General features: G+C 42.5%; 1 protein-coding gene across 1 annotated transcript in view; it reads right to left on the bottom strand.

The window, feature by feature from the left end:
- gmds (GDP-mannose 4,6-dehydratase) overlaps nt 1-17674 on the bottom strand; it is a 196868-nt gene that overhangs the window by 120639 nt on the left and 58555 nt on the right. Inside the window, exons 5-6 of the mRNA XM_042417598.1 lie at nt 9963-10155; nt 8618-8722 (exon numbers count right to left, since the gene is read on the bottom strand). Coding sequence (XP_042273532.1) covers nt 8618-8722; nt 9963-10155 — 298 coding nt within the window. The remainder of the gene's footprint in view (nt 1-8617; nt 8723-9962; nt 10156-17674) is intronic.

The raw sequence follows: 17674 nt of genomic DNA, 5'->3' as shown, positions 1-17674 counted from the left end.
TTGCATTATGGACGTGAAAGATCCAGTGTTCTGGGAGCTTGACACATATTGGGGGAGTAAAGGTCAAAATGTCTGACTCTGCTTGCATCTATTTTCTTTGATCGTTATTTTTTTAATCTGTCTCTTTCAATTCTCAAAACATTGCTGAAGATTTTTTTTTTTTTTTTTTTTTCCATTTGGGAGGGTACTTTGCCTTTACTTGATATTAACAGTACAAACAGAGAGGGCTATGACATACAACAAAAGTCCCTGAACAGAATCAAAGCAGTGATGTTGCCGTTGTACAGTGTGTGTGTATAAACCACTAAGCCAACTGACGCCCCAGAATCATTTTGAGTCATTTATGGAGTAAAAGTGCCAAACATTTCATGGGTTACCTTGTCAAATTTTAGCGTTTGCTGCTTTATTTCTGTTCTAAAACATTACAATCTGCTATTTCAAGACTTCTTTTTTGCTCTGAATGTCTCTTTAAGCCTGCACTCTGTGCATGAATGGAGCATTTTTGCACTTTTTTTTTTACATCAAACAGCTTCTGATCTCTTTTTTTCCTGTGTTTTATATAAGTGTAAAAGGAACACCTTTGGGTTTTGGACTGTTCATCAAAGAAGCAATTTTAATTTTATCACCTGGAACATGATGCACAGTAATATAGTTTCTTTTTCATTTTCTAAATTAAAAAAAAATAGTATTTTAATTATTACATTTATCCATGATGAATACAATTAGTCACACTATATTAGGGCCCAGTGGCACAAGCCCAGATTGGTACCTACATTAAATTGGAGGGCAGGGGGGGGGTTGATTTGATCCAACATCCAAGGGAAACTCAGGTTTGCAGGTTAAACACAGGTTGTCAAAACTCTGTAGAGCCGCGATGGCTCTTAAAAAGGTGGCAGAGGGATACAGAGTAGCACAGTACCCCCAATCAGTAATAAAGTCCATTATTTCCCCCCAGGCACACCTGTAGTCTCCTTGTAAAGCTCACACCTCTGTTTGGAGTGGCTCTACTCCCTGCCTTCTCTAATTGGTGTGGTGTGGACCAGAGCGTGGGCCTAATGGACTGGTCTGCCTGGCTGCGGACAAAGCCTGCTCTGTTACTGGCCCGGGTGTTAATGTGTTTCCTTTACTGGCAGCGGCACCGCAGGGCAGCCAGGATGAGGGGGTGGGAGAAGGCGAGGGGAGTCAAGGGGGGCTAACAGGAGGTTTCGAGCCCAAACGGGGCAGCAGTGGCCGTTTCACCTTGCCCGCGGCCCGGCGGAAAGTCTAATAAAACCACGGGCCGTGAAAACTGAGCAGACAGCAAAACCAATGCCAGAAACTGACACTCACTCCCTCTCATTCTCACTTAACCGTTTCTTTTCTCCTTTTTTTTTTTTTTTTTTCCATCATTCCTTTTCGTTTTTTGGCCTGGGAAGCGACAGGAAAAACGTAATACACGGGCTTCGTTGGCACAGCTGGGCTAAAGTATGGGGATAAAAAGAAGGAGGAGGAGGGTGGTGAGGAGAAATGTGCGGAGATGTCTCTCCCATCCAGAGCCAGGCCATGTGGGCCCAGACAGGACGGGGACGGGAACTGTCAGCTGGGGGGCTCGGGTCTGGGGGAGTCAGGGAGGGGACTGTGGGTTTGAGGGGATTTTGGCATGACCGGCCTTGGTTACTCAACAGAATTTGTTGTTAGAACCATGCTGCTAAAGGAAGGTGACTTATGAAGTCTATCCTCACACTGTGTGACGGTCCAGCCCTTGCACAGTCAGACCTCATAATGTCTGACTCACACTCATTTATATTACTGTCAGTGAGTGTATTTGCGTATGTGCATTTCCTGATTGAGATTCAACCACAGTGTGATAAATTCCAATCACTCTTCTGTAACATTTATTTTGAAGACAATGTGCGGTCATGGCTCAGCCGTATGGCACATTAGCTCTGGAAAAACTGAAAAGCTGAGCAAAGTCTTGAATCGTGTCAAACATCTATCAAGTTGATCTTCACTGTTACATTTGTATAGGTGGAACATTTACTTCCTTCCCTAAGCCAAGACTCCTCTTCCAACTTTAGATTTGGTGTATTTTTTTTTTCATCACCACGTAAAGCTGTTCCAAGGGTGATTTGCAGGATGTTTCAAAGTTCACCCTTTTTCTTTATAAAAACGTGGAGCGCTTGATAACCCAGACTGTTTTAATGGACCAAATTCCCAAAATAGGGACTGCAGATCGCCTACGTTAATTTAAAAAGATGATTGCAAAGGCTCATTCCAAGTATTTTCCAGATATTTGACAGTCGAGTCATTTCTTTAGAGAGCTTGTCTGAGCAGGCCACGTTTTGAACGTGGTTGAGAAAAAAAATAGTCGAGACTTAATTTTGATTGCTTCAGGGTTGTCATAGAAACCCTTAGGTTACCTCAACACAGAGTTTACACACCTGTTTTGGAATTCAACCAGAACTGCAGATCCCATAATCCCACTCTGTCTTTGAGCAATGGCCTAGGGGAGTGAAAGGCTTTGTGGTAGATTTGAAGTGAAAAATGCATCTCTTAATTTCCATCTCCACTCCCACATGTTTTAAGATTTAGGTCGACCCTGTACTCCTGTTTACATCAAAATGAACGCATACCCCGACTCATAACCATCACCTTTTATCTGTACTGAGTTATAGACGAAGAAACGTCACTTGCAGGAATACTGAGTGATTCTGCAGGAGGAATCTTCCCTGGGTCGGGGGTTGGCCAAATTCCACCCAGGCCAAAGACCTGTCAGTGTCTGCCATCGCCGTCATTGCACAATTCGCATTATGACTGATCTCTGGAGCCTTGACGAAGGGAGAATATTTGCATTACATCCAAAAGAGGTCATGCGCTCGGCTTCGCCAACACAGCGTCTATTCACACCTGACAGACTGCTGCCTTCGTTCTGGGCTGACTCAACTGACAGGGAGGGTGCAGAGAGAGAAAGAAATGCGATGCGAAGGAGGGTTGGAATGGTGCTGGAGGGTTGCAAATACAGAGACACAGACCAAGAGAGTCACTTTTTTTTTTTTTTTTTCGTTTAATTGGGCGTGATGCAACAAAATAAATGGACGGCACAGAGTGTGCAAAGGTGTGGGGAAAGAAAGGGAGGGTGTGGAGAAAGAGAGGGGGAGTAGATGATACATGTTTTTCTTGAGCTCATATACCGACGGTACCACCTCCATATTGCAGAACCGAGAACAAACGAGACAAAGGGTCTCACCCTAGTATCGAAAACATAGACATAATTGCATCTGGCAGTATCTTGTAAATACTGACACGCTGTCCGGTGCAACAGCAACGTTTCGGGGTTCGGTTGTCCTCCTGTTGGACTGTGGCAGGGTCTGGCAGAGGTTTAAAGGACAGGGTGCCCTCATCTCTCGGTGCAATTAGCGCCGCTCAAAGTGAGCACGTTCAGTCAACAGGATTCTTGGTTACCATGGGGATATAGGAAAACAAACACAGATTTGAGGACGGCCACGGAGACGAGTGAAGATAGAGACGTCAACGCTCACGTGATGTGTCTATAGCCAAGGTAGGCTGTGAGGCACGTGACATGAGGTGTTGGAAGGCATGGGAGGAAGGCGAGGACTCTGTCATCATCTCCGCGGTGAGGCGTCAGACTCTGCTCATCAGCTGGCCACAGTTCAGCTGATTCTTAGGCTGCTCACACTCTCAGTCTTCTCTCATCGACGCCCAATGCAATGAAAGACCGAAAAACAAAAAAAAAACGACCCCACTCCATGCCGAGTTCTGTCTTTACGAGATACCCGCATCTTGACACCCCATGACCAAGTCATTCCCATCTAAAAAGGTTTCCTTTGAAAATAACCTCTCCAATAAATGGAAAACATATCCTTTTACAAATCTATCATGCGATCTGACCTTTTGGGCTCAACCTCAACAAAAGCAGAAAGATGAAGCCAAGGCATGTAGAGGCTGAGCAGCTGTATGTGTGTGTGTGTGTGTGTGTTTGAAGGGGCAGCATTGACTTTGGCAGTGCTATTCTAACTTCCCCAATGCTAACTGGTCTTTTCTCCTAACATAACAGTATATTATTCTATACTGCCAAGCGTGAACCACAGAGCTCTCAGGGTGGAGAGATGGATGGGACTTCCCCAAATAAACCAGGGGATTAGCCTACAACTGGAGCTGGTCAGTAGTAGCAATGGTGGATACAGACACAAAACATATTACTGCTCTGATTTACTACAGAGCCTTAGATCAACATACTGCTAATAACTATAAATTAAACTCGGGTTTTCTTTCATATTGTCAAAATGAGATTTTTGGGGACTTTGAGGTGCTGTATGTTTGTTGAATATAATGACCAAATAAACATATGAACTGGTTATTTGCACAGGTTTTACTGCTGATCACTCTTGCCAAGAGACTGTGGAGTACTGCACTGTCTCATATGTCAGAGCAATATGGAGTCTATTTAGCACCCCTGCTAACGCTAATCCCCCTCTTCAGAGTCAGTGTGAGGGCTGTTTGTTATGGCTAACAGCTAAGCTAACCAGAAGGGAGCTAGCCGCGGTGTGAACCGGCCGGCAGATGCGGGCTTCTGTTTGCTTTTCTTCACGCTGGATTTCCACCGGGTTATTTTTCCTTCCCGACTGTCCGATTCCGACCTTTCAGTGCAGAACAATGTAGATCGGCTGTTTATTGGTTGAATGGTAAGGTGTTTACGAGAACGGTAAGAGAAACCAGAAACGCATTCCTGCTGGGATTAAGTCATCCTGGGCTCTGTAAGAGAGAGGTCCTTGTTGAATCCTACAGAGGGACGGTAAATCTGAGGAAAACTGCTGGTAAGATTCACTCTTCCCTCTCCAGCCATTCCCAGAAGTCACCAGACTGTCTTATGTGACACATCACACCACGCCACACAGCGCCGTGGTGATGATTGGCCACTGGTAAGTCACTTTGGCAGATGCCATGAGAGCAAGTCTCAGTGAGTTTGTTGTTAAAGGGAAAAACTCCCTCATGAAGGCAAACATCTATTTGTTTCTCAAACACAGACTCACACATCCACTGGCACCCTGGGACAATGACATCAGAGCCTTTCCTGTGTGTGGGAGAGGGGCGGAGCAGTGATGATGTAAGGCCCACTGATACTGACATCATGAACTTCCTCCCTCATTAATGACTAATTATCGAAAGGTACAAGTAGCTCTATGGGGGCAGGAGAAAAAGCACTCAGGTGGTGAATAACACTTTATCTAGTTTCAACAAATATGTCAACACATGCGGGGATAGTGTTCAAAAACATGGAACAAAGGGTGTGGTTGAGAACAGAGGGAGAGATGAAAAATCCTCTGCCTGTCGTTGTGAAAAAAAGGATGGTGTTTCTTTTATTATTCAATTAATAGATAAAAAAATCACCAAATCAATGGGATACCTAGGGGCTGAGGTGCTGAACATGACGCTAACATCTTAGCGTCTAGTTGCCGACCTTTGTTACGTGTCATTCCTCATCCACCCCCCATTCCCTCCTCCTCCTCCTCCTCCTCCTCCATTTGCTTTAATTTCATTACCATCACTATTACATGAAACTCGAAAAACAAACAATGAAATCACAAAACTGATAACCCCTTTTTTTTCTCTCATGTCCATGTAATTTCTTAACACTGAGAAATATCATTAAAGAAGGTGCTAACACTTTCAGTGTTATGTGTCAGTGCAGGGAGCAGATGTGATAAAAAAGATCATTTTTTGTTTTTTTTTTTCAGTTCATGTTTTTGTTTACAAAAGCTGTTGCTGGAGTAACTGCAGCACGGCGTAACACTTTTCTCAAGTCCCTTATTTCCATTTTGTGGTGCCTCATAATGAAACACCAATTCGACAATAAGAGAGTTCAATACGTACGTTGGCATATTAAGTATATGTTATTCATCTTACAGTATATTTTCTTGTAGTAAAAATGTACACAATGCTCAAAAGCTTGGATTTATGTACTGCATACAGTTATACTTTCTTATACCTATCACTGGTGGAGACATTTATATACTGTAACTACTACTATAGTCTGTCCGTACAGGAACATGTATCAGTAGTAGTTATATATGTCACACTGCATGCTTTACAGTACAACCTCACACCCTTACAATGAAAAAATGTGCCATGGGGGTGTTTTGCCACTCAAGCACCAACTCCTTCCCTCTACAGCCGTCCTGTGGGTGACAGAGTGGACAGCCAAACGCCCCCTCCATGTGGCAGCGGCGGCGGGGTCATGGCAGGCCCCGGGGGCCTGGGTAAACACTGGCCAACACAGCCAGCACAAGCGCCACATCGGGTTGTGCAAGGCGAAGGCAGCCGTGGGACATCTGGCCACATCACAGCGCAGCGTTCCTGCTTTATGAGCAACAACAGCCGTAATCTGAGAATAGAAGTGGCAGGAGTAAACCCGATGGCCTGCTGGAGAAATGCTGACTGTGGAGAAAAAGGAGGAGGAAGACATGGAATGAAGCGAGAGAGAGGAAGAAAGAGCAAAAGAGAGAGTGTGTGTGGTGGAAAAGGAAAAGATAGAAGCGGAGTCAGAGAGAGAGGGAGAGAGATGAGAAAGAGCTGACCAAGGACCAAAAAGGTTTTAGGACGCGTTATCGGGTGGGCAGCGAGCTTTACCCATATAAGGTCATTCTGGGTGTATGTGTGGAAAAAGGACTCAAGCATCTCTGATTTCACAGTTTCACAGGGCCGCTCGTTCAGTCCGCTAGTTTATTTCTAAGCCAGCAACTTGTGTTTCTTTTCTTTATCGCTTTATAATTATGCGTCCAATATTTTGGCAATTAATTGATTAATTAAGTCTATAAAAAAGACAGAGAAATAAAGCTGAAAGAAACTCGCTGATATGTCAATCGACAGAAAATTAATCAGCAACAATATTCAGAACTGAGCCTTTTTTAAGCAAAAATGGCAAAAATTCAGTGATTCCAGCTTCTCAAATGGGAATATTTTCTGGGTTTCTTTGTTTTTTGTGATAATAAACTGAATACTTTTGGGTTTTGTCACCATGAGTGCCGGGAACTTGTGACGTATGATGGACATTTTTTCAGATAAAACAATTAAATCGTGAAAATAACAGGCCAATTGTAAAAATAATTGCAGCATGAACCTTCTAAAGCCTGAGGTGATGTCTTCAAAATGCAAAGCAGATCTTCAGATTTGAGAGACTAGATCATTACAGTTATTACTTATCTCCATCCCTCTTCCTGTCACCCAACCCTTTTCTTTCTACTCGTTTCCACTTCCTCAATAATCACTCCCCGCTCGTCTCCACCAACCCGCTCTCCATTACGAGACCTCAATGGTGAACACAACCATGTTTGCTGAACTGGCAATAAACTACACCAGTTCCCACACCTATCTATATGTAGTAACCCATTAGGGTTTACTGGCTGACCCCTGACCTTGTCTGGGGTCGTGGCCAGGGCCTTCATTAGGGGATAAATCATAAACACCTGAGCGACCGACCTGGGTTGCAGCGCTAGGGATGCAGTCATGTGGTATTCATTTTGGGTCGCGGTGGCGTGTAAATTGGGTTAGACCAGCGCCTGCGACCCTCAGGGCTCAGAGCACATATTAAAAATGTGACCACAACCCACTCACTATGTGTCAGAATGTGTGTGTGTGTGTGTGTGTGTGTGTGTGTGTGTCAAGTAGTTGTGAGAAACCCGGCTCCACCGGTGAATGAATATGACTTTATATAGAGCATGTAATTGAATACTTTTACACAATCCAACAATGGTTTACATTCTGTTTCACTGCTTTACTGTGAGGTTTGTGTGAATGATGTCAACATTTGTTCCTTATTAGCAAATAAATGATTTAATAGACCATCTGATAAAAACCTTTTTTTTCAAATTATTTGCTTTCAATATCACAATAACATTAACCATGAGATAGTTATTGTTGATATCTGGTGATGTTTTTATGGAACTATGTTAAATTGTATGATGTATGCCTCCATTTGAACTACATAAGATGCTGTGTTGTGGCTTCAGAGTGGGATTTGATTTCCTTTAAAGTTGTAATCCTTAAGATTTGAGTTAAGGCTGATTTTGGTGACGTCTGTAATTACCGGTGGTCTCAACAAGTGCAGTTTAATACTACAGCAAACACTTCTCGAGCAGCTTCTTCGTCAGAAATATAACAGAAAACAAATCAAAGACAGACAAGGTTATCTATGTGTCCATATAGAGAGATGATTACTGACTGTAAATACGTTAAATGGCTAATTTAGGAAACATGCAGACCGTAAATGGCATCAAAAACTAGCCTTGATTTCATATCTTAATTTGTTGCAATGCATTGTAACATTTGAGTATTAATTCCATTATTTTGCAATTTTTCAGTGTTTACCAATTAAAAACCCTTGATTATCCTTATTTGCCCTATTTTTTTTTTTTTAAAGCCTTATTCTAGTCTAAATGCCTTGCCTGATCATTACAATCAGTTAGCTGACAGGAGTCATCAATTTAAACGAATGTTTTTACATCCCGTACACTCCTTTTCTCTTCTATCACTATCGGATGCTGCAACGACCCGATTCCCACATTAGGGATGAAAAACAACCACGGTTTTGACGGTTGACGTTGCCGTGCTACGCTCTCACCTCTCCTCGGGCTCTCATGGTTAAAGAGGATCCCGTTGACAGAAAACATGTTGTAGGCCTCTCGGAAGTTCACCACAATCCAGTAGGCGTACAGCTTAGCGGCACCTGAGAGGAAAGACGAGAGTGACACAGGAAGACAAGAAACAACAAGACAGAAACAGATTAGGACAGTTGTTTTTGGCACATTCACACAGAAAAAAAAGAAGATATATCACTTTACACAAAACCCAACAGTCCATTCAGATGTGCAGTCACTCCCCTATCGACTGTAACCGTGCACGAGCAGGCTTTTCACACTTGTGGGTCCGATATTGAAGGCGACGTGATGATTTTATTCACTCCATCAACGAATAAAATCACCGAGCTACTGTTGAATCTAACAGGATGACAATCTAAACAGCGAAAGAACAGGGATCCTTTCTTCTCAAAGCTACAGAAAGACCATAAAAGAGAGAAAGATTTGGTGCAGTAACTACGCTACATGTCATATTTGAACACAGCAAGTACCACATATCATATTTCACCGTCAAGAACATTCACCGCAGTCTCCTTCTGATTGACCAAAAGCGGGCTTGTACAGAAAGTTCTCCCCTCTTTTCCTCTCACAACCTTCCTCCTCCTCCTCCTCCTCCTCCTCCTCCTCCTCCTCCCTTCGTCTGTGATGAGGGGAATACCAGAGCGAGCTGAGGGAGGCGCCTGTTGATTAAGCCGTAGGTCAGGATGTACACTTGGAGGTGAAGGGAGGTCGCCATGGTAACCCCCCCCCCCACCACCACCACCTCCCACCTTCCCGAGTCTAATTAATAGAGGAGCAGCCCTCCTCATGATGGTATGCACCTCCCATGCAGCCTCAGATTGAGTGCTGACAGATGGGGAAAGTGTCAGAGAGGGAGAGCATTTAGACAACAGAGAACATGAAACCTGATCGCTCACACACGTGTACAACCTCTCTGAGTGTGTGTGTGTGTGTGTGTGTTGAAAGTGAGTGCTGAGTGGATATAAAGGTGTCTTTGTTAAAGTGAGAGCCACTCCAGTCTTCAGTCAGACATTTGGCCTCGGGGTGTGTGGAGTGCTCTGAGCACTGAAGCCCCCCTCTATTCACTCACACACACACACACGCACACGCACACACACACACACATTCATACAAACATTCATACAAGGAAAAAAGTGCTGCTGCAGAGGTCTCAAGCAATCTGTGTGTTTGTGTGCCCATACATGGTCATACTCAATCGTCTGACGAATGGCGCAAGGTAGAAAAACGTTAGGTAATCATGTGAGTGTGTGTGTGTTTCCACATGGATCTGTGTTATATGCTGTGTGTGTGTGTGTGTGTGTGTATTACCGTAAGGTGAGCGAGGGTAAAAGGGTGTGGTTTCCTTCTGAGGGATCTCCTGGACTTTGCCGTACAACTCGCTGGTGGAGGCCTGGTAGAATCGCACGCTGTTGGTCAGACCGCACGTCTTTATGGCGTCCAAGAGACGCAGCGTGCCCACGCCGTCCACGTTAGCCGTGTACTCGGCCAACTCGAAGGAGATCTGAAGAGGAGGGAGAAAGAGACGGAGATAAACGTTAAGATGATCAGTCATTTAATTAATCCAGTGTAGTAGAGTAAAGACCGAAGCTGAAGACTTGAGATTTGGACTAGAGTCAGATTTAAAGTCTTAAAGAAAAGATTTAAGACTTTGATTTACTTTAGATTTGATTTGAGGCTTGAAAGCAAAAAACACAATTTTTGACCTGATAAAATACCAATAAATCTAAATCATTAATTAACTCAGCCTTAAAAGAATGTACTAGTCAACATTCAGAGGACTGAAATACGTTCAGTTAATGAGGACTTGAGACTCGCTTCGGTCTCGATTGACTTGAAACTTTACTTGGATTTCATCCCAAAAGGCTTCAAGCTTTGCTGACAATGTTCTAAATGGACTTTGTCTTTATTGGCTTCATTTACTGAATCGTCTATATCTGGCATGTTGCCGTATTTACACTGGAAAAGTGCCACCGATCGTGTCTTCCACATTTAAATTTTGAGGTTCTGGTAGCGTCAGGGATCAGAGTCGAAATATCTGTTTTCTTGATAAATGACTTTAACTATTCTCTTAATCAATTAATTGTTTCAGCACAAGACTCATATTTTCAAATTAATTCAAGAGATGCCCTTTTCAATCATTATAGAGGATATTTCCAAAGTAAAAGTAAAATAAAGTAATGCAAACTGAGTAACACTCGACTTTTAATGAAGAAATCTAAAAAAAAAAAAAGGTCAAAAGGTCACGCACAAGTTAAACCACATAAAAAATTTCTTTCAATTAAAAGGTCACATTTCACACATAAAATCCACAAATTCTCCCCCTAAAAGAAGGTGGGAGGCGGACTACGTGTTGTTTCTGGAGTCCATCAGAGCCAATCAGAAAGCTCATACCTCAAAACTAAACACTCCAACTCCCAGAATGCCTGTTTCCATGGTTGAGGGCCAAGAAAGGGGAGGTAACTTAATGAACACTTGGGGGGAAATTAAGTTTAAATTAGAAATGGATGTGTGCGTGCGTGTGAGTGTGTGCTTGCTCGCTCTGTGTGCGCTGCTTGTGTGTTTGTGCCAGGTTGGCCTCAGGCACCAAATCAGGCGTGACGGTTAAAAGCCTTGCCGGTTAGTGGTCACCACACCTGGAGCGAGAGGCATGAGCCCCGTCTGTACCGAGGAAACGCTCTGGCCCTTTAGTGCTTCCACGCCGGCGCTGTACGCACGGCCAGATAAAGACCCCTTATTTCAAACTGGGAACCAAGAACAACTGGGCCTCTATTCCACTCGTAGTCCATACACACACACACACACACACACATGCACCGACACACACACAGTGAGCAGGTTTGATCAGGTTCAATTACACTCCACTGCTCGGTGTAATTACCTGTGACGCTCCACTCACACTTTTACTTTGCATTCTGGCATTTTCATTTACATCATTTTAAAAGGAGTAAGAGAGGGGACACTTAATACACTGACACATACTGTACGTTACATAATGACGTTTTCTACAGCTTAAATACAGCTTTAATACAGCGAACACAAGGGGCGGACACAGTAAGAGCAACACCTGCACGACTAAATCCAAACCAAAAACTCCACAAACCTCAAAAATTAAATAAAACGCCTCTCTGAATTAATCTCAATGGAAACTAAACATTATGAGCTTCACATAGCTGCAGCATTATTTATCTCAGAGTGAACGTTGACCCGAAGCGATTCGTTTTCAGTTGCATCTCTAGAGTTCAAGTGCGACTCATTAATCAACTCGGTTCACTTAATCTTCTTCGTCCCTGAGGGAAATTCAGTTTGCATATTTATATATATAATAACACCAGTGCAAACACTTACAAATGATAAAACGATGTGTCAGATGCAGTGGAGCTGAAATTTGAGCAAAAATGTTTAAAGTCACATATTTCTGCAGGAGTTTCTATGAAAAATTTGCCAATTCAGACCAATTCAGAGTTCTTGTATGGCTGCCAGTGTGTTAATATCTTTAGCATTTTAGCATTTCTGAATAAAAAACATGTTTCTAGGAAAAAATGTTGATATTTCTCAAAGTGAGATATTGAATTTTTGTGATTGGTATCAAAAAATGTAAATGATACCCAGGCCTTTTCACTACAAAGTCAATCAATACTCTAAAATCTTCAGTGGATGTCAAAATATAAATGGACACAGTTTATATATTAAACAGTGGGCGTCCTCTTTTGATAGCGTCATAATTAAATACTAAATATAAATCAGTTTAGTTCAACCCTGTATCTGAAGTAAAATGAATCTGAAAGATCGACTACACTCGACGTATAAACTGTCATCTGTCAAGTCGACTGGTTTCGTTGATCATTTTCTTTCCTTTTCATTTGTTTTCTTATATTTTTTTTTATCTTTCTCCTTTCTGTAAAAACGGACAGCAAATACAAAATGTGTCACGTCAGGGTTGTTCAGGTCAGGAGCGGTTGCCGTCAGCGTCGGTGCATGTCGGCTCCTGATGAAGCCTGAAACCCAAAACAGACAATACCTGCTTTCATGTTCAGTGAAGGGGAGGGGAACGAGACCGATTCCCTCGTCAGCGCCAGACAAAATGTAAACCCCCAGCTCCCTCAGGTCCACCTTCATCTCTTCCTCTTCCGTCACTGCGGAACTCCTCCTCTCCTCCACCTTTTCCTTCCTTGTTCATTTCTCCTCCTGCTCTGTCACTGCTCGCATTCCCTAGACTTCATAAACTGTATTTCATGCTGCTACCTCCCTAAGCGAGAACCCCCCCCCTCTCTCTCTCTCTCTGTCCTGCTGTCTGTGTGTGAACTTGTCCATTCCTCTTGTTTTTCTTCCACCAAAGAGGTCTGCGGTGCACACATACACACACATACACACACCGGGTATCAAAACCAGCTGAGAGGGGCAGGGTCCAGGATGCCTTGACAGCTTAAATCAAACAAATTGCCTTAATGCCTCCATTCTCTGTCATTATGTAAGGCAGGGCTTGAGCGCTGACGGTTTAAAGGCCAGACGTTTGTGTACATCACTCTGTGTGTGTGTGTGTGTGTGTGTGTGTGTGTGTGTGTGTGTGTGTGTCTGCTGGGGGGGGTGGCTGCTGGGCCCCTCGGTCAACCTGGCAGATATTGTTCTGTTCTGGGAAGCCAGCCAGGCTCTGTCAGCATTGGGGGTCCGCCGACGAGGAAAATATCCTGACCCCGAAAAAAGCGATCCATTTAAAAAAAGGTTCTAAATGTACAGGATATATGCGCCGCATTTGGTGGTTTCATTTCTTTCCTGCTCACACAAGGCCTGCTGAAATGCATGCTTGAGACTGGGGAATGTTTCTCTGCACATGTGTGTCTGTGTGTTCACGTATAACAGTGTCGGTGTGTGTCTTGACAGATGTATAAATATGAGCTACATTTATTCAGCCGTGGCCTCTCTTCTGCATACCTGCATGGCCTTCTATACAGGATAATATGTAGGCATTAAGATGTATATACACAGTAGTTGAAGAGTGTGGAGTTGGATTGTGCAATCAGATAAAGGAGAGTAAGTCAATTACTTAAGAGTTTAGAAGCAAAATGCTGAAATGATTGTAATTTTAATGCTAATTTCAGTAAATTTAAGATTATATTTGCTGGTTAGAGCTTCAGAGAGGAAAAGATTAGCTTGTGTTCCTGTTTCATATGATTATAATATGACAATTTTCAGGTTATTTGGCAGTAGATCATGCAAAAATTGTCCTTTTTTTAAGAATATTGGCAGGACAATTTTAATGTCAGTCTTGATGTTTGTCATTTATGTTGCAAACATTTACGTGTAAAAGTTACGGCTTTGATAGGATGTAAAAAGATTTGTTGAAATTCTACTATACAGCAAAATTTCTTTGATTTTTTTCAATTTTTAGTATCAGTTTTGTTTATTCTTTTTTCAGAATATACAAAATTTGACAATATATAAAATTCCTTTATCAGCTCACGTGAGGGTTTTCATCGTATTTAAATTCTGAATTTGCGAGAGGTCCCCGGGTTCAAACTCCTGGACGAGCCCCCAATTTGTCACAACCTGGCTCAAGGCTGGACAAAGAGGAGGGGGGAGACCACACATGAGTTATAACTAAAAATAGATTTATTGTACATAACTTAAAGATAAATGAAACTAAACACAACCAAAATCAACACAGTGGAAGCCAGAGGGGAGAGAGGGCAAATGACTCAGGTGAGCTGAATCCTCCTGACGACCCAACAACCAGGCTCCTGCAGGTAGAGGACTCAAGAGTCTGTTCTGAGAGGGTCGTCACAGTATTCATAACAGAAATTATACATCGTCCTCGACCTGGATTATTATAATTACCTAAGCTGAAAACCCACCAGAGTCACTGAAAACTGCAGAGAAGTTTGTGTATAAATGTGTAAATTCATCAAGTCTATTGTAAATGAGCCTTACATATGATTTTTTATTTCCTTTTGCTCAAAGTAAACAAAAGAAAATATGTTAATAAGCCAAAACAACGAGCCCTATGCAACACCAACCCTGCTGCCTGGTCCACTGCTGTTTGTTCAGAGGCATCAACACAGTGAAACACTCTGATGCAGCTGATTAATCACTTCTGTGGTAAACCGTCATTATGCCTCAGATTTCAGATAAATTACTGAACAAACTAGTGAAAGCTGACGGACCGGCCCCCTCTATGAGCATCACGCTCTCATTATCGTGGACGACTTTGTCAAACACTGAAACTCCGGCACATTCCTGCCAACCGCAAACACTCAAATAAAGGAATCGCTAAGACGCCCTGGAGGGGAAAAGACAGAGAGAGAGAAAGAGAAGCAGGTATGGAAGAGAAGAAAAATAGAGACAGACAGAAGAGGGAGAGTAAGTGTGAGTGTGTGTGTGTGTGTGTGTGTGTGTGCGAGCATGCATGAGCAAGGGCGGGGGTTTGTGGAGAAAAACCACAGTCAATTACACCTTTACTCATCACATTACAGGCCAACTGAAATTAGAGCAGTCGTGTGTTAACAGGGCAAAGACAAACAGGCTGAATTCCCTGCAGGAGAGGGAGGTTTAGACCCAACCTGGCAACCCACGCACCACCAGACAGATCAATTACTCCGCTTTCATCAACTCGACTACAGTTTCACTCATCTGCATTATGAATCCAGTACCTGGATATAAACTCCACTTTCCACTGCAAAACATGAAGCCCTGGTGCAGCATTGCTCCACTGAGGGTTTGGAAAATGATGTTTTTCTTTGCATCACTAATCAGAAGGAGCAAACAGTTGAGGGCGAATCACTTTTAAAGTGGTAATTTGAGAAACAATAAACCTTTTACTTCTAATTCACAAAATTTTCAGAAGGGTTGGCCTACGGCGGCTGCAGCTGTGTTTACAACGTAGCACCAAAAAACGTCTTGGGAATTAATTATTTAATAGAAAATTAAAGCTGTAGTCGGCAAGATTATTCTTAATCATTCGCTCATATTTGTTGACTTACTGGGAGGTTCAGTCTTTATAGATGTGTGTTGGCCGGCTACTATAAAATCCCGGTTTACGAGGAGGTTGGCCGTCGGATTTCTCTCTTACGCAGACTGGACGCGATGACGTACGTCAAGTCGACAGATTCTATTAATTTTCTACGGAGGGGCAGGAGATGAAGAGGAGATCAAATTCTGTTTTGGGGTATTTTGGTTTCGGTCAGCAGTTTCAGACTCGGTTGAGGTTGGAGGGAGTGAACAGGCTCCGACTCAGACTCAGCCCTAAAATGGCCTGACGGTATTTATTTGCATACATTCTCACACAGAGATTGAGTTTGCTGCTCTCGTTTTTAATTCTTCATCTGAATTTGAGAATTGACTCAGTTGTAGATGTCACTTAAAAACAGGTTTTTGCTGAGAGCCTCGAATAACCTGGTTCCAAACATGCAATTATACTAAAATGAAATAGGCCGGCAGCATGATTATGTTCTTTCCTGAATATTTTTAAGGAAACAAAAGTTTCACCTACGCACTACAGATTTATTGGCTGTCAAAAGCTCATGCCAACTGACGAACCAGCTCGTCCTCCGTTTATTCCAAAAAAAATAATGTCACTGTAGGTGAAAACATTAGAAGGCTTCTTCCAAACAATGTGTGAAGAGATTTATTGTACATAAAAAAATAAACTGCTTCACAAACGTTAAATTTAACATAACATTTAAATGACTACAATAGTATTTTATAGAAACATAATTGTTACTAGTCAACACGTTTGAGTTTTTGTAATCCGAGGGACCATAAAGACTAACCAGATTCTAAATTACTCTACAATTTTCCATGTTTTCACAAGCGAGCTGTTGTAGCCTAAACTACTGTTGCTGTATGCGAGCCCACACTAACAGCCCGTTCTCCAAACAGAGCTGTATCTCCATCATCGTGTATCGCTGTGTTGTGATGAAACTTCAGAAAGAATCTTTCCACCTCCAGTTCTGTCTTGTTGAAATTGTGTTACTCAAGCTCATCTATGCATAAACACACACACACACACACACACACACACACACACCTGTTAGAAAAACAGAAGTACCATTTTTTTCCTTCACGCTGTGCCAAATTGCCTTTCCCTGGGACGCAGACACAATAAAATGCAAAAAAAAAAAAAAAAAAGAGTGACAGCGAGAGCAAGACAGAGGCGTGGATCTATCACACTGTATCATGCTTTGGCTCTTTGATGGTGTGTTTTCTCACTAGGAACCAAGTGTTCTTAAAGTTGTATCAAAATAACAGTATTAATCCCTCAGCCTGCGAATACCTGACATGTGATCCTCCGACAGTAAAAGTGCTGCATTCCTACTGCCACCGCTTGCAAACATCATCAGTATTTCAACAATTCTTAAATAGCGTCGCACGCTTAATGAACACACACACACGTCATGGCGAGAAGTTCCTCTTTGTGTTCGACGGGTGACATCTGAAGGTTGAAGACTTATCATAGATACAGTGACAAGAAGAGGAAACAATACAAGCCCTCGAAGGAGCTTTAATTATAGAGAGCGCACCTGAGGGAAGTCCAAATATTTAGTATATAAATAGAGCGTCTGTTCAACCTGAACTCCCAGAATAGCATAACAGGTTCACATGGTTTACATGAGTTGTTTCATAGTCGGGTTATTGCAGGATTATTAGTTATTAGTTTACAAGCTAGAAGGAAGCGGGTAGTACAAAAAGATGCTTGTCTGTCTAAACAAAAGCATGAGAGTTGCAATTTCCCTGTGAAGACGTGTCACATGAATTGGATGTTTTGGTTACTCAATACAAAAGCTGAAATTATACCTTCTGTCTTGGTGACATAAAGATCATCACCTGCCACTATGACATCTATATTTGAGGAATACAATTTACACCATGGTTCCTCTGGTGGAACTGAAAATGGAAGTTTCCTGAGTTCCTAAAATGGTCTGTAAGCGCCAACACAGGTGGAAGCAGGCTAAAGGACTTGAGTCTTGTCCTTAAACAGCTCAGACTGTCGGTTTCTCTAATTTACTCTGTTTATAGTTGTGCATTAA

Source organism: Thunnus maccoyii, chromosome 7, assembly GCF_910596095.1.
Source record: "Thunnus maccoyii chromosome 7, fThuMac1.1, whole genome shotgun sequence".
Lineage (NCBI taxonomy): Eukaryota > Metazoa > Chordata > Actinopteri > Scombriformes > Scombridae > Thunnus > Thunnus maccoyii.
This window is presented reverse-complemented; position numbering and strand designations above follow the sequence as displayed.